Source organism: Lasioglossum baleicum, chromosome 4 (genome assembly GCF_051020765.1).
Source record: "Lasioglossum baleicum chromosome 4, iyLasBale1, whole genome shotgun sequence".
In the NCBI taxonomy this organism is placed as follows: domain Eukaryota; kingdom Metazoa; phylum Arthropoda; class Insecta; order Hymenoptera; family Halictidae; genus Lasioglossum; species Lasioglossum baleicum.
The window spans coordinates 20156530-20179614 of NC_134932.1; the positions used below are offsets into that span (position 1 = coordinate 20156530).

A 23085-nucleotide genomic window follows, 5' to 3' on the forward strand; every position below is an offset into this window, starting at 1 on the left:
AAAGGTGTTAATTTTGGGTGTTTCGTGGGCTGGTCTAATCCTGTTAAGTACTCAGCACTGATATGACGTGTGTAATCTTGGGGCCATTGTCCACGTCACTGATGGTAGTGTAGGCAAGGGTGTCCGAGGTTATCAGCAGTAACAGGCGAAGCGGTGCGACCGACACAGTTGCAGATGCAACGGGCTAATCTCCTCTATACCAAAGAGCATTATACCGAGCAGACCGAATAGAACAATCTGCCTCTGCGAAGTAACTCGCACGGGTTTCCGCATCCGTGCCGGAAATGAAAGGACTCCCTGAAGTTTTAAAAACGTTGCGCCGACCCCGCGCCAGTCACGTGTACATACCTGCAGCTGCAACGTATGGATTATATAAATGCAGTGCACGTAATTCCGAAACTGCGTGGCTCAAACACTACGGAAACACGTCGAAGACCATTATAATAATAGCTATTGCCATTGGAATATACATTCGAATCAAAAAGTGTTCCAATACCCAGACTTTCCAAACACCGTTGATATTTTAAACTGTTATCATTTTGTAAAACACAATTGTATGATACTACTCCTGGACTCATTGTAAAGCTTGAAGCTCCTACTTTCCAATTTATTTTTTTCTCCTAACATGTTCTGCCATAATACAGTTTGACAGTTGATGGAACAACGTCCTTAAATCATACATCGTCGAGTTGAATGAATTATTCAGTAAATTCGCGAATAGATGGAAACATGGAAAATGGAAAAGTAGAATTGTACTTTTATGTAAGGAATTGTTAATCTTTGTCTGGGAACAATCACAAAAACAATTGTTGTTATGAAAAAACCAGGTTCCCGATTGAAGCAGAAACAACGAGACCTATGAGTATTATATGTATGTATATATATATACATATATATGTATATATATATATATATATATATATATATATATATATATTATGTATATGTACATATATATCTTTTTTCGTATGTATATATATATATATATATATATCTGCAAACCTTCCGTTAAACTTTCAGGCGAGCGGAGCTCTGGTCTGAAGGGATTCGAACAGAATGAATCGTGCGGTAAGAGCGCTTTATTCCGAATAACAATGGCGGTAGAAACGTTCGAGAGGCAACGTGCCAGTTCCGATAAATAAGATGAGATTGAGGTGAAGCACAGAGAACGGGATGAGGCGTCGTCTCTTTGAATCTCTCGCGAATCGCAGGAATTTTTCGGATTTTCAAACGCTCGATATGAAACGAGAGCCGCTGATCGTTCGATATGAAACGAGAATTCTATCGATACGTATGTTTGAATTCGAATTATAGAGCTGAACCCGTTGACGAACAAAGACGGCATGGCCCATCGTTTTTACTTCACTGGATTCACCAGAAATTCTTCAATTTAGCAATTGTATTTTTTTAAGGATTATCTATATCAATTGTCTTATAATTACATGGCGGGTCTTTACGCAAAATCAAAATTTTACGTCATTTTTAGGAAACAAGAGCTGCATTGACATTTACGTCTTCTGTTAAAATAATGTTAACCAATTGCAAATAATATAATCATATTTTTAAAATCGCCTGATACTCTCACGGTTTTGTGGGTCACTCATTTCCGTCGTAAATACGCGTTCCTATGAAACTCAACGTCCAATCAGAAGGATTTCTAGCGCATTGGAAATGCAGACTCACCTAATAGCGCCTGGAAGAGCCTGCTTTTGAAGATCCGGATGACTCGCTCGATGGCCAATCGTAATTGTTTATCCTGGGGCCTCGTTAGCTTGGCGTGGTAATCTTCCAGGAGCTCCAGAGCTCTGTGAGCTTCTGTAAGTACAATTCAATTATATTTATATTTAATATTCATTTTTATCGAAATGGTAAATAGAAACATGGTGAGATAATAAAATTTCATCTAAATCTACAAATAGTTGTATTATCAATATTGTAAATAATTATTAGCAGAACGGACCGTTCACAGCTCTAATTAATAATTTTTAAACATTTAATTTTGATGATATCTCGTGTAGACGCATTAGTCTCTTCGATATCCTCAATGCAACAAATCCTCATTTAATTTAATTCCCACAAATTGAGTATTTAAATGACGATCTGGATGTTCCTGGTGAAAATAGACCGAGGCACAGCAGTTGGAGGGTTAAAGAAAATGCAAAACAAGAAAAATTGTTTTTGTGAAAATGGCTAATGAAGTTTCAGCACTGCGTCCCTTCCAGAAGTCCGCCCGATCGTTCCCTTCGAAAGCCAAGCTTCGATGGAACATATGTATGTGCGACGAGGACAATAATTTTGTTAAAAGTCGTTCGTAAACCGTGCCCGTCGCCCGATAAATCCATCCAAATGATTCGTCCCCAAAGGATCGTCGTCGCAGAGTGTATTTGCCTGGGTGTCTCTTGTGCTCCTCGAAGTCGGCATGTTCGTAAACCCATCGGAGAAGAACGGGCTAGCTGGGCGCAGTCGGGGGGAACGAACCGTAAAAGCAGCGAAAATTCGCATTATCCGTCGACGAGACATTTATATCGTTGTTTGCGAGCCGCCGGCATGCGGCAGCCATATTGTGTCACGAACAAAAGGGTCACTGTTTCTTGAGGTAGGAGATCGCTTTAAGAGCCGATCGATCTTTCCACGAAGTTCGGGCTTCGGCCAGAAAATAGTTCGAATCAACAAGTGTGCCGACCACTCATCCGCGACCGTTTTAAACTATCCGGAAGGAAATCGTCGCGACGATCTTCAGATTTTCGAGAGTAATTCCGTAATATCCGTCGGACAATTGCTCGGCGAGTATTCCCGTGACAGCGAAATCTTTTCAGACATTTATGAAAGACGATCACCGAGCTCTCGCGACCATTCAAATATTTGCCGAGCGTCTCTATCGCGTGACCAAAATACACTCCTGGACAAAATGATACCTCATGTATGCTATCTTTAATGTCCCAAAAGCTACATAGAATCTCTGAGTGAACACGATGATGACGATGCATTTATAATAATTCATATCATGCACCAGAATAATGAAACAATATATTTTATCAAATTATTAAGATACAAATATCTTATTATACAATACGGTATACAGTATTGTCGAGACTGGTAGCTATTTTTTTGAGCTTCAAAGGCCGAGCCGAACGTAGAGAAGGACAGCGCGTGTAAAGATTCGCGTCTCTTTCTTTCCCATACCCTGTCCTTCCTTGCGCCCGAAACGTTCATCGTCAATTAAACCACTAAATACAGTTGAAATTATATCGTGTCTGGTCTTTTTTTAATCAGAAAAATGCCACAAATATATTGATGAAAGTTTCATAAAAAAAATAAATAATAATAAATAAGATTAAATATTGGTGTTACATTGTGAGGACGCACGGGCCTTTGAACTGTGCCGACGACTGCGACTCTCCGCGTGGCATTAGTAGTGGTTCACACCGATATACCCGAGCCGAGATCAGATTACTAAAGTGGAGGGGATATTTTTGTCTACGTTTATCTGCTACAACTTTTATGCGTTTATAGAGGATTTACTGTACTATTCGTAATTATATTTGAAGTATTTTCTTCTCTGTACCTTGTACATTATGGGACACAATTGTAACGTTGTTTGATACGATGACAATTTATTTAGGTTTGGTTATCTTTCAAGAATACGTAATAACGGAACAGAGATAGGTTCAAAGAGGCAGCGGCAGTAACACGAGTACTCATGATAGTTTTATAGATTCCTCGCGACGTTGTTGATGCTTCCACTGTTCCTTCTCGATTTCCAGTGAATGCATATGGGGATTCTAAAGTAGTTCTGTCTGTTCTTACGACAGTGTCGTTGCCCTTCTATACGTCGTCGGCAGATGCTTCCTGCATCGAAAGATGCGAGTGAAAATGTCTTAGAAAATGGACTGCAAGCAAACACCGATCTCTCGTCGCATGGGAAGTACTCGTATTTTACATGTTATTACGTTCCGTCGACATTACAGCAAACAGCGACGTAGAATTAACATTAATATTCGGATACCCAATATGTTCCATATTTGCAACACGATAGACAATCCAGTCATTCAAGGGGTCTTTCTAATTTGCGTGTGAACATGTGTGGTGAGAATGAGTGAGAGATAAAAATGTATGAAGTGAATTTGATTGTGTGTGAAATAAAGAAATGAGTGATACACGAATAAAGGAATAACTGTGCATGAGGGAGCGTTTGTTTGAAAATTTGTCTGCCGTTGATTGATCATCATTTGTGCTGCATGTATTATGTTATGTTAAATAGATGGTTCGTTTATTAACATTTATAATTCCATCCACTGCTTGAACAGTTTGAAGGGTTGTAAAAGTCGTTTTTCTTATATTCAATTTTCAAACTTTCAAATATTATTTTATTAAGCAAAAACCTTGGAAGTCTCATCGGTAAGTGCAACATGAGACCAACAGAATACAATAATATAAATTCATCGAAAATATAGCGAACGTCAATGGGTTTAAGCAAAAAAGGATCGCGTTCTCCTTTAAGCGCTTTCGAAATTTGCGGTACGGTCAATCGACAGGTGTATTGCAATGTGTGTTAATCGTCGATGAATTTAGCTCGTAACGATGATTGCGCTCTCGACGAGCAAAGTATCGAGTATACAAAGGCAAATCCTCGTCGCGAGAGCGACTCATTATTACTCTTGTTTCAGAGAATAATTTCGCGTACGCGACGTCTGCGTTTCCTCGCAAATCAGATACACCTGTGCGTCCAGGTGTCTTTTATTTCGCGAAATTTCACATGTGGTTCCATTCGGACGTGCATCTTTTTGCGCCAGCAACTGTTCTCCTGAACAAGACAATTGTGTCGCTCACGAAACGCCACAAAACCAGTGGTCCTGCCACTTTTGAAAATCGGACGCAAACTATTTTACTCGTCCAACAGATAAAATTCCGAAATCGGTGTTTGAACGAACTTTACAATTGCTCCCTCAGGATTCTGGTACCTATTACACGTCATCCCATTCGTTTCGACGCTGCCGAATACGAATATGAATTTCGTTTTAGACGGAAACGAAAGTCATACTCGTGATCAGCGCATCAAAACAAGTAGAATGACGCATAACAGGTGCCAAAAGCGAGCAATTCGAATGTGCCCGACTTTAGATTAGCTTTTCAAGCAAAATATTCCCCCGTGCGCCGATCCCTCGGGAGGTATTTCCGTCTATTTAAAACGGCCACGTTTGCAATAAATATTTGCAGTCCTTCCGCTCATAATATCACAGAATATTTCACCGAGGCAAAATATCTCCTCTGGTGGAATATAATATCATCTGCCGTCACGGGAGAGCTTGTATTCGAATTGCGAGTAGCTGGACGCCTTCCACGCGTCTCATTCTCACGATTATTTTTCGCGTTTCGTTGCGCCATTACGCTTCGGCCCGACCCCGTTTTTCGTTACCTTCATCCATATGCAATTTCATATTTTGCTGGCTGTAATTTGGTAAATATTCTCCGCGCGGGAACTTGTCTCAGTTACGGTTGCTAATGATATTCAGTTAGCCGTGCGGCTCTTTTTGTTCGTGAATTCCGGCCCCTGATGCGGCGACACCACCCTCAACTGGGTATTCTGGTTTGGAACTTTCAAAAAATCAATTTTCTTTATAATGTTTAACGTACAAGTACAGTTTTCAAGTTTGTTCGTATTTCACGGTAAAGTACTAAAATATATTATTCAAAGTCAACATGGAAGGCTACAATAAATTCCGAAAAATGAAATATATTTGTTGATACATAACAAAAATAATTTCTAATTACTAATACTCCAAGTGGCATCGTTCAGAGCAGCAAGGCTTCTCAATGGAGAAAATTTCATCACAAATTCAAGCATAGTTTTAAATTAGCTAAACTGAAACTGAAACGTTGAATTCGACTTGCTTGATTCATCATAGTATCTTGTATGCACAGAGCTGGGGAAAATAGTATTTTAAATAGTAAATAATCCCATTTATTTTACAGTGCCTGTACAACTTTGAAAATAAAATATTTTATTTGATGCAGTAATTTTTAAAAATAAAATATTTTACTTGATGCAGTAATTTTTGAAAATAAAATATTTTATTTGTTGCAGTAATTTTCGAAAATAGTATTTTATTTTAAGAATATTGAAAGTATTTGGACTTTGTCTTTATTTTCAATTTCAATTTTAAATATTAATGCTCAAAATAATAGTTTGCATTCAAAAGATTTCTGAGTATAAATAGTTCCTGGTGATAAGATACACTATTACACTGTATGTTTATCAATAAACCTCAGTAGGCACATGCTGTAAACTGAAGTGGATATACGCAACAATAGCAGCAATCAAAGAAAACAATAAAACGAAAATGTGGCAAATGATTTAGTTTCTTATATTAAGAGTCATTTCTTCTTTAAATTATTGCTAAAATAAGAAATATTAAATAAGTAATGCGATTTCTGAAAGTATTAGGTATAACGATGCAAAAAAAATATTCTATTTTGTGTTTCAGATTATTAAAATAGACATATTTTACTTTGTGTTTCAGATTATTCAAATAAAAATATTTTATTTTGAGGTTCAGATTGTTGAAATAGAAGTATTTTATTTCGAGGTTCAGATTGTTCAAATAGAAATATTTTATTTCGAGGGTCAGATTGTTTAAATAAAATACTATTTTCTCTAAGCAAAATAAAATCTAAAATATTAAATAGTATTTCAAATATTTTTTTCGCCAAATAATGCCCACCTCTGCTTGTACGGCCTTTTCAGGAAGCTCGTTATTTATCCCTTTTGAGGAGATGCTGCATTATTATCTAGCTTTTGGAACCTAATTCGTTGCGACAACTCTATTTTCAAGGGAACGAAATCAACAAACATTTTTCTCTTGCGGCCACTGCCGGGATTTTCGGATCGCAAAGGAACAACGTCGTTCCAAGATCGTTAATTAAGCTGTTAAGCTTGAAAGAGGATACAGCAATTAAAATTGCAGGCCATAATGTTCAAACGCCCGCCCAAAAGTCACATCATTACTGGATGGCGACTTTAATGAGCATCTTGTTAATGACGTTCTTGACGACACGATTACCGAGTTAGAGCTGAGGACCCTTGTGTAATGCTTCCGACCGATATTCTATGGCAGCGTGTTATAAGGACAATGCGTTAAATATTATCAGACGCCGCGGCGTTGAATATCAACGCTGCTCGCCTATCTAGGTTCGAACTTGCAACTAACAATGAACCGTGTGAACGTACTAATAAACAATTTCTTTCAAGCTTTAAAATCTTTCTATTTTACTCTAAAATAGCTTCCAGGTTAATTACACCTGTACCACTTGTTTTCCTCAACTACGCGCAACTCGTTAACTTTTTCATTGGAAACCATCGTGACCCAAAATGTGTTACGTTTTCTGTCACAAATTCAAAACACACCGTGCGTTAAAAGTATCGCGAAGCAGCAGAATTTGTGCAACGAATATGCATTGCGCCATTGATAATTGCACGCGTTTATAGATTGTTTAATCGTGAAGGTTTTATCATTACAGCGAACTCGGGAACCGAGATATATTTCCAGCTTCTGCGCGAAGTGTGGAAAACTTATTTTCAGAGGGAAAAAGAGGCGCGGAGAACACGGCTTTCGCCGTAAAAATCATTTCCCAGATAACCAGAAGATGCCTGCGAGAAGCTAAGATAATTAGCATTAACCGTTGGGTTAAACGAGTACGCTAAGAGGTCAATTACCAGTAAATGCTCTATTCCGAAAGCAAGCGGTAGCCTTTACGAGTACAACTGCGAACGTTTCCTTATAGAAAATACTTGAAATTAGCAAGCGAGTCGAGAAAAGCCGCGTTTACGGCCGAACACATTGAACAAGACTCCTAAGTGCACCGTGCAATCCGTAGGGAACGGATAAAATTGCGTTTGGACTTCAATTAGAGCGAATGGAAATATCCCGTGGTATCACCGAATGAAGAATATTTTTGTACGAAGAATGCACAACGTAATCTGTTATTTAGGATTTTTATGGATTTGTGAAGAAATTCGCCTTGCGAAACACAGGGACTCTTCATTAACCCTTAACTGGGCGCGCCTAGAAAAGTTATGTACTATCTTATACCACTTGGGGTTAAATAGACCCCACGCGCCCAGTTAAGGGTTAAGAAGATATTGATTTTAATAACAACTGTTTTTCAACATTTTTGTCATTATTGTAGTATCATTATTGCACCGACGGTCAAAGGTACCTGTCACGTAGATTTCAAACATTTTCTGATTCTTCTTTCGCGTTTCTCCGGAGGTACAAGAAAGGTATTAGCATAGTAGTGAGCAGAAGAAGCGGTTCTACACATGACAATTTGATCTATAAAAACTCGCAAAGCCCACCTGTAACGGGCGTTTCGTTCCAATGCATTCCGGGATATTTTCGCGTATTCCGGGATGCACCGTAAAACGAGAAAATTGCTCCTCACGGAAACGAAAAAAAGGTGGTCCCACGTGGATACGCTTTACGAGAAAGTATAGCATGTGTGTTTCCAGTTACGAGCGATTCGTTATAGGCGTCCGGTGAACGTAAACTTAGGTCGCGTTAGCATGTTCCTAACTACACGCGGAAACACTGTATAATTCACGAACTTTGTTCCATTAAATATGAAACATTTGTTATTTCGAACTCGCCAGCCTCTCGCGAAGCAGCACTCGCTAACGGAGAAGTATACATATACATAAATTCAAAGATATTCATTTGATAAAAACACTTTAAGTAGAATAACTGAGGATCGATACAATAGCTTCACAGTCTCATTGCACACTTAAAGCCGGTATTATATTCCTGCACAAACACAAACTCGAATTTTTTAAACCTTGGCCGTATATTTTGCTTAATTTGAACTAATGAAAACGATTGTTTAGTCTCAACCAATTCGTACGCAAGTGCGGAAGTATACGTTTTCTCTCATATCATTAAACGGTGCAATGTACATTTCTGTTTTCATGCATGAGTTAACAGAGAAGACAAAATAAGGAGAAAATGTATTTTGCTAATTAGAAGGAATTAATAAAAGTGAAATGAAACCGTGTTTAATGACACTTTAACGACCTCGCGAGCGCTATAAACGCATAAAGCTCCGCAGTCTATGTACGATGTTCAAATCACATTATAAAATAAAGTTAATAGAAGGATATCTCGCCGCATCTCCGCTCTGGAAACGAAAATTCTGTGTTAAGGCAGGTCTCGTGCATACCGTAGTCGCAACTGGAACATCTCAAGTCCCGGAATAAGAAAATTTCTCAGGTATAATAAGAAGTGAATGGGAGAGTCGTCTACCTTCTCGAACGAGAATGAAACTATGCCAAGTATGGCCATTTATCTTCGCTTTATGATTCAAACGAACGTGGTTGTCGCCTCCTGAATTATAACGTCGCATCCGCCGCGTTCCAGCCCTGGATCTTCGGCAACTATCAAAATTTCATATACGAAATTCAAAAGGATGAATTTCAGTTCCTTAATTGAGAAAGCCGTACGAGAAAACCCGGCCCTCTCTCTCTCTCGGTTTCGTTCCTGGATTTTTTAATCAAATGGTATATGAGAAAGATCGTTGAAACCGGATCAAATTGCACCAAGATAATATTAAATTAGATAAACATGCGCTTCTCACCCGTTTGATCTCGAATTAATTAAACATTTCACGAAATGAAAACAAATTGCCCTTCCTAGATTTCTTTGAAACGTTCCTCTCTAACGTGGTATCGTTCTAAACGACGCGAGAATCTTGTTCAACATCAGAAATTTTATTTCTATGGAATAATCTCCTAATTTATAGAACATTTCACTTGACTGTTCGCACGCTTCGAAAAGAAATGTCGACGATTTTCGACTTGCAATTTCACTCGGGAATAATTAGAATTCCTCAAGGCGAAAATCAATTTTCCGATTGACGTTTCACGGGAAATAAACTACGAATTATCAACTGCAAAAATGACCGAGGAGAAATCTGGCTAGTCCGAGAATGTCAGAGTACGGGCGTCTTGTTAAGATGGGAAAGAGAATTGATTATTTATAGTACAGCTTCTCAGTTTAGTATGGACGAGGGTCACTGTTTGGCTGGTACATAGTTTACTCTCAGCTGCATAACGTGATCCTTCGGGAGACGTACAAGGAAATTCCATCTACCTTAAAAGTACCTTTTCACATCGCGAACGAAAAGATCTCGCATTCATAAGTGTAAATTTCACACGAGATATCATAATATTGTAAAACCTCTTCACACAGAAGTATCCTCTTATCACATGAATGAAATGAATACCTATTGCAATCGAGAATATAGTATTCAGTTTCTCTTTATGAAAATTAAAACAAATAATGGCCCAACTACGTTTGCGAATCTACGTTATCGACATCTCCGATCGGTAAGCGGCGCCGGACGGTCATTCCATACCAACATGGCGGCGCTCCTTACTGAGAAAAACACTAAAAATCGTTCAAGTGTAACAGAGTTGGGCAAAATGTAATTTCAATTACAATTACAATTACTTACCAATTACTAAAATTTGATATTGCAGAAATAACATTACAATTACATCTAATTGGAATTGGTAATTGCAATTACTTGACAAATCACTGTAATTGGAATTGTGGTCCGCAATTACAATTGCTGGTTGAGCCAAAGTAATTGTGAAAGGAGTAATTGCAATTACTTAATACGATTACAGTAATTGTAATTGAGTCTAACAATTACTTCAGTGTAATTGTTCTTTTAAACCACTAATTTTTATGTATTAGACTATTTAACCGTTTTCTTATTGTAATTATAGTCCACTTTTGCACATGGAATTGAAACTGTAATTAATTACTGCCCAACTCTGCTGCCAGACACTAAAAATCGCTCAAGTGTAAACACTCATAACTTTTGAAACTGATCTAGGATTGAAACTTGGATTTTTGGCATTTTCTCAACCAAATCTACTGGATTACACAGGAGAATGGCACACATTTCTGGTTACTCAATGTATAGTTTAACCCTTTAAATGCTTCCACCGTGTAAACTGAAGGTCAGGTCTATATAAAATAGGAATGTTTAGACAAAGCACCCACTTGGCACTGTGGATTATGCTTTCAAGAATCAAAGTATCCATTTCGCGGGGACACGATGTAACGAGAAGGAGTTGCCGGAAGTGCCAGTCACGGAACCATGCGAGAATGCAAAAAGTGTGCAGTCGGGGTGCTTGATCGGGCTGCTGGAATGCGGAAATTAATTTCGTCTGGCTTCGAGACGTTAATTCGGGCTTGGTTTACGGATGACGGGCTGGGGCGTGGGCAGAGGGAACGGATGAACAAAGACAGCCTCCGTACCATTATTTTCGTCGTTCATTACCACGTGCGCCGCTGACACAGTTCGCACGCAATAATTAAAGGACGCCGCACCCCCTCGCGCACGTCTAATTAAAGCACGCTAATTATCGAAGTGAATTACAGCACTCGTGTCTCGACGACGTTTTCCCGCGGCCCGGCCGACTGACGATGGAACGTTTAAAACACCAGCCAGACCTCCCTCTCCTCCCGGCTTACTCGGATCGCGCTCCAACCTCGAATGAAAGAACCGACGAGAACGCGACATTCACCGCGATCTCGGGGGTTAATGTCGCGGAACTTCATTGTGACAATTAGACCCGGCATTCGATGGTTGGAGATTCCATGGATTTACGCCGTCCGCGCCATTCCGCGTCAAAGGAATCGCCATTTTGCGATCACAGTGAAATCAGACGCAGTGCGTGTGAAATGGAGAAGGTCCGAGTTGTTAGTTTATTGTAAATCTATTTAGAAAGTTTAACATGGCTTGTGGGGTATGACCACAGTAACGGGACCCAAAATATCCATAAAGTAAACAATGTTTTCCAGTATATAGAAACATTATTTTAGAAAATTATTTCTACTATATTTCTACAATTATATTGTTCTTTCTGCATGGAAGTTTGAACTATTGTCTAGGTTAACTTGTGTCTGTAGCTACACCTTTCAATGAGTTCATGGAACATAAATATTCTATCTATACTCGTAACCGAACTATAGATATTCCAGGAATAGCGGAAGTTCAACAGGGGTCATATTTTTATTGATATTTTCCGTTCGCTTTCGCTCAGAGCTATATTTCGTTAAAAATAAAATGTATGAACGTATACAAATACATTGATGATATCTATGTTTCTCGTATATTCTTGTTTACATGAATGAGCCATTTTTCACATTGAACAAGTGAAAAGAGGAGGAGATAAGATAACTCCATCCAAGCGGACCACTGAACCATCCAGGGAATTGTTGAGCAATAATCTTCGTAAAGAGCCAGCATACACTTCCCGGAATCGTTTCACTGAAAGTCAGCAAACGTTGATCGCGTGTATCAGATTATATCGATTGGAGGTAATGAGTCGCTTGTACCGCAGATGCTCGCTTCAAGTGCAACGCAGCGATCGACGGTGGCCGCGTGAGGGGGCAATAAGTTTCAAGATAAATAATCACGGAGACGTTGAAACGATTTTTACACGCGACATCGCGTTCCCATTCATCAGGAACGATGCAGCTTAGAGGGTGGGTCGGGTCGTAAACGGAAATTATATGAATTCCCCCTCCCTGTATCCACGGTAAACCGGCAAGAAATATTCTTCGGGGTTAAGTTTATGCAAATAGGAGAGAAGCGAAGCCGCACGAACGGGAACATTTATCATGCTTTATGAAACCGCTGTACAAAAAGCAAATGGAACGACGCTTGTCATTTTGAGGCCCATGAAAAATAGTGGGGCCGAAACATCCCTCTGACCGATGATCCATAACGTCCTGTCGAGCGCGCAACGTATGCAGCCACAGTGGACGAAATTTCCATAAGAACACTGCTATTTTCAATCAAAAATATCAGGTATGTAATGAGATAATACAAGTAGCCATAACAGTACAGTAGATTTAGAAAGCAATGTATCACACGATAATAATATAGTGAACAAATTCTCTGTAGTTGTTGTATAAATCGTGGTCTTTGTTCATTAATGATAAAATGTCTAGTTGCCTAGATCGATTCATCGCGAACACGAGACGCATAATGCAGTTATCAACCGAGCGTTCAGAAATTAATCTGTTCCCATTCATATAGTTTCGAATTCAAATCTCCCCATTAATAATTCCCCGGGGACTAATATTACTCTTCATATTTGTCGACCGGAGGACCTATGGAACGAACGTTTTTATCGAAATGATGGGACTTAGTGGAATCCACTTTTTCACCGTGTTATCCATTGTCGAAGGAAGAATCGATCGCCGGGACATTCAGGCAGCGCTGTGATCTCGTACGTTATCTCGCAGACATTTTCGATCTGCGCTCGACTACAGACACTCGCAGTGGCAGCGCGGCATTACGCAGGGTCCGAGAGAGTGCATTGATTTGATTCCGGTGGATCGTCCAATTTGCTGCGCCTTAATGGGACCGTGAATGATTTGTCAAATGGCAACGGGAGGGAATCAAACCGGGAATAAGACGAGCCGAACGAGTGTTCCCCAGCGGTTCTCAAAGCACATCGGAGTCCAGGTCCGCATCAGATTCGCATCATTTTCGACGATAAGCGACTGCACGCTAACGCATGATTCGGGGAGGACCCTCAATTCGTATTGGTTCCTTGGCCACTCTTCCCTCGCAATAAGCAATTTACGATTCCGGGTATTTTATTGGCGGTATTCTCGGCACGGATGCTGCGCGACATTCTTCCGTTCTACTTAAGGTCGGTAATAAAATCAAGGAAATAGCTGGAGCAGCTTCCACTAAACCTCGCCGCGGTTTGACTATTCCAACTTTTAAATGGCTGCAGCTACGTTGCGCAACGAAAAACTACCGACTAAGCTCCCGTAATGCGGCACTGGCTCTGCTTAATTGATATTCATGCGACACTGTTAACACGTTGAACGCCAAGGACAAGGTAACTTCTGAAAATGCATTATATTCGTCAAATTTTGAAGACTGTTTTCTCATTTGCGCACGGGGGCAAAGGAGGCCCTCGCTTGCAGTCAATTGTTAGGCCGTCACGTGACACGCCCTAGACAATAATTCGGCTAGAACCGAAAGTGCGAGTGGAATGACCCAATTGGACAGCTTGCTGCCGCATTCCTTTCGAATTCCTGTCAGCAGACATCTTATGAGGCACGGAAAGTACATGCAACTCACATTCAACAATGAAGCGTGTCCAACTCGTAGAACATAGAGCTTAGATCATGGTTGGAGTTATGTTTAACTCACGCTCTTGACCAAACACAGCGTGAGCCAAATATGACTCGGGTGGCGTTCAATGTATTCAGAGTTAGAAGATACCTCGACACTGCTCGACACCAAGCTCGCCCGTTCCAAATTACCGGAGCATAAAAGTGGCTGCAACCAGCGCAACTACATGTTCCCACTAACTTTGTTCAATGATTCCGTGTCCTACAGTTGGCGCTAAGTGGATCCTACACGTTATTAAACGTCCACGTACGTCGACCGTCGAACATCCTGTACCTAGGAGTCGTTAAAATAACTACCATTAACATTCTGACACTCCTCGACACCACAGTTGGGCATTAATCGATTAAAATTTTAATCATGATTGATTGATTAATGTGTACGATTAAGAAAAGAAATCATCGAAAAATCGACGATTGATTCAATCGATTGTTGAAGTTAATCGTCAATCGTTGATTAAAAAAAGAAATCAGCGAAAAAAACATGAAAGCACGTAAACAGAATTTGTATTATAGACCAAGTGACAATACATCTAAACTCAGTTTACATTTTTCTCAGAGAGTATTCATATATAGCTTTAATTCCGTATCACATTTCGAAATTTCAGCAGTTATGGATTAAAGGAATGTAATCGTTAATCGCAATTAACGATTAATGAGTATTTAATCGTTAACCGCAATTAACGACTAAACTAGGAGATTAATTGTTAATTGCGATTAACGATTGAAGTAGAAATTTAGTCGTCAATCGTTGATTAAATTTTTGCCCAACTCTGTTCGACACTAAACGTACCGGTGATAATCGTGTATCGGTTTCAGATTTTTTACTTGACTGCGATTGAAATTATTCCAGCAGAGAGTATCACGTGTAAAAGATGTGCTTTTACAATCGACGGCAATTTTTTTAAATTGTTTGTATGCTAGTAAGCCAATCCTTTGGACTTTTCAAGAAGGCTAAAGTCGTTCGGCACAATTTTGAAAAAGCTATTCTTCTTTACAGAGTGCCCGAATATTAATGAGAGCCACTGTAGGTAGTCTACTGTGGACCATCCCCATGCTCCGTTTGCTCCATCAATTTTCAGCTGCCAGATAGGGAAACACAAGTTTCTCGAACTATGCAAGACACCGCAATATCATTACTGAAATTTTCAACATTACCGGTCTTGTTCGCGAAACTTTTTCCTCACTCTGTCATGCGTCGTCCTTTGAGACGGTAAACGCAAGCATAACAATGTTCCATTATTCTTCAAAAGATATTTAATGTACCTTAATCCTCGGAAAACGGGAACTTTTAAAAGCGTTGTGGGCGATGAAACACCCAGATCCGTTCGAATTCTTATTTATCTGTAGATATATTGGATTGGCAAGAAAGTAATTTCGGTATTCTAAGGTGAAATAGAGCTAAATTTTTGTCTTCAAGCAATGCACTTTACTAAATCAAATATTTTCCATTTTGTTCGATGATCTTTTGCCAAAAAGAATAAATAAGAAAATATTTTATTGATTAAAGTTCATCGCTTGAGTAAAAGCATTCGGTTCTACTTCACATTAAAATACCGAAATTACTTTCTTGCCAGCCCAATACTTTTTATCATATTTCTGCTAAAACTGCTGGTATCGTTTCTCTGGAATACTCTTCCAAAGTTTTTTCTCGAAATGACGTTTTCAAAAGCTGCTAGAAATATCTGAAAGACCAGTAGAAGAAGATGTACGATAAATATAGATTTTCTTCATATACTAAGAAATTGTTAAGGAGTTCTAATGGTTGTGATTGTGGGGAAAATAGTCCGGCAAGGGTTGAAAGAAACGCTCATCCGCCGCAGCCAGCCGATGGGTAATTTATGCTCGAATAATGTGAAACTGCTCGTATAGAATTACGTGAGCGTTGTTCATTCAAACTGCACGTAGACGGGGTCGGGGGGATACAAATGCACTTGGCGGCATCGTGGAGAACAAATAAGTGAGAGAGGGTGCAAGTCGAGGGGGTAGTTGACGAAGAAGGGAGAAGGAGAGCAGGTGAAAGGGTCGGCTGGACGACACGAATCCGTTTTCATTTTCAGGCGGCAGTAACGGACGGAACTTTACAGTCCGAAACGTAAAATTCTTCGTTCACGTAAGGGAATCCGTAACCCACTTCTTCTTCCGTTTCGAGTCCATAGCCTGTGCGCCCTGTCGGCCGACCTGTATCGATTTTTACCATTCGTTGCTGAAGTTACGTTGAACCGATTACCTCGTTACGTCATGTTAGCCCCCTTCCTTTGCAAAGCAGCATCAATTCGTCCTGGGAAGGGTCACGTTAAACGTTATCGCCGTGGAAATTGAATTACCGTTACTCCCGAAAATATACCGACGCTAAATCAGTTTGAATTTTCAGCGATTCTCGGCCATATAACGACCGAAGATGGACAAATACTTTTGCAATAATAAATAGTAGTATATTTGAAATTATGCAATTTTAATTTTATATTCAGCTAAAAGATTCTTAAAATCGTATTTGTAATTACGAAAGCGGTTTAAGTCAAAATTCCAAACAAGTTGATCGTTTTGCGTATTGCTAGAAATTTTATAATGATTCAAGTAGCCGTATGTAGACCAAAAATAATTCTACTTTAATTTACTCTATTATGATTGCTTGTTAGAATAATATTTCATTTCCTCAATTCATTTTTATCGCTAGGGAATATTTTAAATACACAGAATTACCATATCTCATGTGAAGCATCAGATTACTGCAATAAAAATGGTTTATGATACGCATTGCATTAATAAAATACAAATATTTCATGCGTCAGATCGGTTGAAATAAAAATATTTTATTTGTAGAATAAAATTTTTCATTGAAAAATACTACTTTATCTACGTCAACGTGACGGGTTCAACATTTTTCAATTTATGATCATTGAAGTAGGTAAGGGTTAGACGGATTTTATACATTCGTTATATTGTTTGCGATTTATTGAAATTACTAAAATAAGATAAAATAAGACATTACTTCTTTCGACATATGCGACGATTAGGATTGCTAGAAATCTGAGTAAATTGTTGTTGTCTTTATGAAGTCATGTAAAACAGTTGCTTTTAGAGTTTCCTACACCCAGTGACTAACCAAACATCCTGAATAGTAACAGTTCATCGATTCCAAGTTGTTTTCCGCGAACCTCCCGGTTTCTCGTATTCAGAAGAAGTCAGTGACTCGAGTCACTAAGTTATTCCTTCTACGCGAGGAAGATTGTAGAGTTCGTCGGGTTTCTCTTTTCGCGTTGCACGTGGGATCGGTATTTAAGCATTCGAAAGCCTTTGTCACCGTTCGGTTCGCCGGAGGGAAATATACGACGGAAGGCGGCTTGGAATATTAAGAAGGTGGGAATTACTTTTTTATCTGGACTTAACGCGGGCCTATCGACCCCGCAGCAAATTTATTACCCTTAATTTTTTTTCTCGCTTCCCTGGCAAAGCAGTCGTCGAAGAGCTCGATATTTTCTCACGATTTTCGTCCCGCGCCCGTCGGGCAAAGAATTACTTTCCACTCGATAAAGACGAAGAGAACTATAGCCGAAGCCCCGTCGCTCGCGGTTACGGAAAACAGCAACGTTTAAATATTTCCCCGGCAAAAATTCAACTTCTCCCGCTCGGAGCTACGCTCATTTCCTAAAAACAGTCTACCCGGAGCTCTCGCGAAGAGTTACGCAGCTACGGGCCGATGTGATTCTTATATTTTAGTTCTAAAACGGTTCGTTTTATCGTTTACAGAGAGTACTTTTCCTGCTTCCTGGTATACATGGCGTTTTATATCGACGTTTACTCTCTCCTTCGCAGGAAATTGTATTCTTGCGTAACATACTGTTCCCAGGGAAACCGAGTAGGTAAAGGAGTAATTTCCTTGCGGTAAGAAACTGTATGAAATGTTGCAAATATGTTCCCTGACGTGTGCTGCTAACTGTTTCCATCTAACTTCTCTGTATATCGTTCTGCAATAATTACACCTGACTTTCGTATTTGCAATGTTCGATTTGCAGATTTATTCTTAGCGAATCAATTTTTCATTAATTAACTAAAATATTTTTTAAGGTCATTCGGGACGACATATGTCAAAGTTGAGGTGAGTGGAGGTGGATCACACACACCTACACGTCATATTTATCGTTTCTTTAACTTCTTTTGGGACATTTGGATTATTTAATCTTCAATTCATACAAATTCGATTAATTCATAAGTGTTTAGGCACACCTCTTTCATGATAACATTTTTAATATTGTACTATACGATCTGAACTTTTATGGGAAGCTGGAGCAATCAGTTTACTATACGATGTGAATAGAAATTTTTTTCAAAAATTGCAATAGATCGGAATTGTAGAAAAAATACAAAAATTTTCAACTTCTTTATGTGGGCCTATGTATATTGAAAATTTATAATAAAAAGTACATTTTGTAGATCTGTGTCAATTATATGCACTGTGAAAGTTTCATCGAAATCGGTTGATGCGGGAAAAAATGACAGGCATTGAAAGATGTAAGAATCCTTAGATTTATTGCAGTTACAGGCCAAAAATCGTGGAAAATTGCAATTTTCACCATCTTCACTTATGTATTGTATAAGGTGCAAATAATTATGGATAATCTATTATATGGGATGTATAAAAATTTGATACAAAAATTTCAAAAAACTAGGGAAATTGTTACGATTGTGAGGGATTGTGAGCATGGGACTTGTACACACTTTTAGATTATAGTATCACCTAGTAGAATCAACAAAGATTGGACACCCCTAGGTGCCACTTTAGTTATTATGACTATTTTTGTAATACAATCATAATGTATTAATATTGCATATCACTGTATTCGGGAAAGTCTAAGGAATCTTTTGCTGTAAAGATCAATTCAATATCTTTTATAATGACATCACAATATCTGTTCAAATTTGAAAAATATGTCTGCTATTAAACTCAATTTTCTCAAAAACTAGGAGAAAAATTAAGAACAGATTCGGAATCATGCGAAAAACTCTATAAGAATCGTATAGTGGGAATCGAAATACAAAAAAAAAGTTGAAATTTGTTGGACAGTGTAATTATTTAAAAATGACGCAAAATTCACACAAAAAATGTATGTCGTATACCGAGGAAAATTTGTCAAGTCCACAAACAGGACGTATTCCGAATTGGACGTACTCCAAAGCAGACGTATACCGAGGAACCACTGTAATTGATTTATGCTTAAAGACTATCGATTCAAGAGATATTTTCGCGTCAATCAAGAGAATGCTGTATCGACCAATAAGAATATATTATTGAATTGAAAAAATCCACTTTGAGGTTTCGCGTATATTACGAGAGAGTGTACTCGATGAACCGTTTATCGTCCCGAACCGGAATTAACGTGGGAGTAACGAATAATCTTCGTCGGATAAATTGCGCCCGGTAACGATGCCCAACGGTAACCGAAAGGATGATCGAGGGTCGGGAATAGAATGCCAGGGTAGGGAAGGGCGAGGATGTGTTGTGTCTAGGGGGATGAAACTAAGTTAGATGCGAATCAATTCGAAGTTGCGGGAATAACCGGGACAACGCGTTGCAACGTTTAATCCACGGCATCATATTGCCCGGGCCCGGCGCGGCGCGGCGTCTGGCGTGCAAGATAAACAAGGGAACACCGGAATACAGATTTTCCGAATTTACGGGGTACAGGACTATCGGACCTGTACCGTCAGAATTATGGAAATTCGGAATAATTGGATCCCGAGCTCCTTCCATGTTGCGAAAACACGCGGCTGTGGGATGGGCGCAGCTGCTCATGGCTCAGCCGCCTATCCAAAGAAAACGTTTTTATTGCGGTAGTATTGGTATACGTCGATTGGTGATTAAAAAAGTATACATTGAAAAAATCAAAGTTGACCTTTGAATCTTCTAAACGCCTCCGTTTACAAAGAGGTCATGCCTGCCACATCATATCCGCCTGATACCGTGTAACATCTCTAGAAATATTTTCTTGTACAATGCACAATGTAGAAGTTTTATTCGAGATGATCAATAGACTGCGGATATTTATGCATTTATGAAGAAATTGGCTGGGTAAAATATAAAACAGTAAAAGATTAGAAAAATCTAAGAATACTGTTATGATGTATTCACACAGTGGAAAAAATTTACTAAGGGATGAAACAAAATGATGAAAAAACGTTTTTATTTTGCATAAAGGTCCGCAGTCTAGTGATCAAGGTATATAAATGCCTCACTAACAGTTAAATAATTGAAAAATACTGTTTAATTGTTAGAAACTCGATAAAATGATTACGTAAAGATACAGTATCTTACAATTAATACAGGCAATTTTTGTTTTGCACAAAAACCTGCAGTCTAGCTACACTCAGTCAAATAAGTCTCCGTACACCCTTTAAAACAGAATAACTTTTTTATAATAATACCGAATGACCTGATGTTTTGTAAGAAATTAGAAGCATTCGTTTACTGAATGATGTGCAAAAAATATTTTCTAAAAATTACAATTTACAAGGTGCACGCAAAAATCAAAAAAGCACTTTTTAAAACATTTTTATTTGGTCACTTAATAAAAATTTAAAATATATGTTTTGTAGATCTATAGTAGTTACACAGCTGCTGAAAACGAAATCGAAATCGATGGACATATGCGTTAAAAAAACCGTGGTAAAATGGTGAAAATACGACTTTTCATCACTTTCGATGCATGTCGTTTTTTCCTCCGTCAACCGATTTCGATGAAATTTTCAACATGTGTATAACTAACATAGTGCAAAATTCAAAATTTTCCAAATGACAGATGTTGCTTATAATGATTTCATTGGAATATGGTGGACTTGGAAATCAGTAGGTGGGAAGAGAAGATACATTAATATGCGAAAGCATGTAGAAGAATTTAAGGATTTTCGTAATTTCCAAAGTCGAAAATTTTCAATTTTGCGCCGCCTCCGAAAAGATTGTATCGTATTTAAGTTCGTGTGTATACTCACATAAATTAAATGGAAATTATTTTATACTTTTTAGTGCGTTTTTTCGAAGTCGATTTAATTTTTTTTTATAAAATTTTTTTATTTCACACTTTTTATCAAGGGCAAATCGGGAGATATACTTTACACTGATTGGTCCATCCATCTCGGAGTAATCGGTGAACATACATGAAATGTAGGATCAAAGATATCTTTCGTCTGAATATTCACAAATCTCCGTCTGAGATTTACAAAAACGTCTTTCTCTGACAACCGTCACATTCCAAATCGTAATTTATAAATATCTGAAAGCCGTAATCAATAACGGTAACGACGTTGCGTCATTTCTCGACATTTGTTGCCAATAGCTTGGTTCTTTTGATGGTAACAATATTTCCAGTTGTTGAAAACAGCCTTTCGCTAGTTTTTTGTGTACTTGGTATAGCGATGTAACGTTTTGCAGCAACTGATAATATAGGATATCTTTCTGAATTTTCCTTCCACCATTTTATAATATTCTCAGAGACCCGAACACATTCGGGATACCCTAATTTTTTAGGGAATACCTGAATATTTTCGGGAATTCCCGTACCGTCTCGCACACCTCTAGTAACTACATACCGCATATCGAGCATTTTCATCCAATCTTCCCGCATCGAACAGCTGATAAGAACACGGGCATTGTTTCCCGGTAATTAGACAGCACGTGGAAAATCCCAAGTTGCCGAACAATCGGAAGGTCAAGCCCCGTGACAGGGTCGGTTGGATCTACGCAAATGATCGTAAAGAATGGTCGCGAGTGGGCCCCGGAGGCGATTGTACAAACAGTGCCAATTTAATCTCTATTCTGCGCGCGACAGCTGAAACGATCCTCCTCCGCCTACCGTGCAGTGGTCTGGAGCAACCATAGCGTGAAACCGCGATAATCTCAATGTCCATTTGCTCCGACCCCATTGTCGGCCATTCGTAGTGTCGTAAAAACAAATCTCGCTCACTCCCGCCGCCGGCTATTTTCTAAATGTGTCCGGTAAATATTTCGAATAGAAATTTCGCCGACATTATTTCTCAATTTTCTCCCGATCCCCTGCCACCACCGGCGCCGGCTCGCGAGACCGCGACATCCGACTAAATTCGTTTCAGCGGAATTTAAGATCCAATTTGAACTGGGGCCGAAGCAAAACGCCGAGTGAAAAGTAATTAGTGTCCGCACTCCTTCTCATTTTCTTCTGCCAGCCTCTCTTGATTAGCAAGGGAACTCGCGCGACCACCCTGTATCCGAGAGACAAATGATTCTATTTCCACAATTGAACGGGATTCAATTTCGACAAATTTATTTCGACCCACTCCCGTCGGGATCAGCGATTTTTGAGGAACGTCCGTCGGAGAGCTCACCGGATTTCGCTGACGGAATGACGGATGGAATTTTTTACATTTCGTGAAAAATTAGCTCCCCTTGATAGAACAAACAAAGAAACCTCCCCTGTGTAAAGTGGAATGAAATTTATTCCGATGTAAAAAAATTTCATTATTATTCGTGTCTCCGGTGGGGAACGGAAGAAACGAAATTATGACTACGCTGGAAATGTGGATAGCGGTGAATCGTTCGCAGTTTTCTGAGTTACGGCAGCAATGGTATTTAGATGGTTATTTTAAAAGAGACGAAAAGGCTAAAAACTGTGTTAAAGGTAGAACAATGAATGTGGATGGTTACACTAATTTGGGGAGAGTTGTTGCATACATAGTACTATTGACGGTCATCTATTTTAAGCTTTGAAATCGCAAACTAGATTTTTAGGTGTTCCAGTCTGCGATCAGTGAATTCCTATACTACTTGCTGGGAGGTTACCAATGTTAATAATAATATACAATTGCTTGAGATTCATTCATCTGGGATTCGTCT

General features: G+C 39.0%; 1 protein-coding gene across 8 annotated transcripts in view; it reads right to left on the bottom strand.

The window, feature by feature from the left end:
- LOC143208047 (disks large 1 tumor suppressor protein-like) overlaps nucleotides 1–23085 on the bottom strand; it is a 428128-nt gene that overhangs the window by 301524 nt on the left and 103519 nt on the right. For all 8 annotated transcript variants that reach the window (XR_013008822.1, XR_013008821.1, XR_013008819.1 and 5 more), the window contains one exon: nucleotides 1684–1815. Coding sequence is in view for 4 of the 8 variants with exons in the window: in XM_076422095.1 (XP_076278210.1) it covers nucleotides 1684–1815 (132 nt within the window). In the remaining 4 variants the exon portion in view is untranslated. The remainder of the gene's footprint in view (nucleotides 1–1683; nucleotides 1816–23085) is intronic.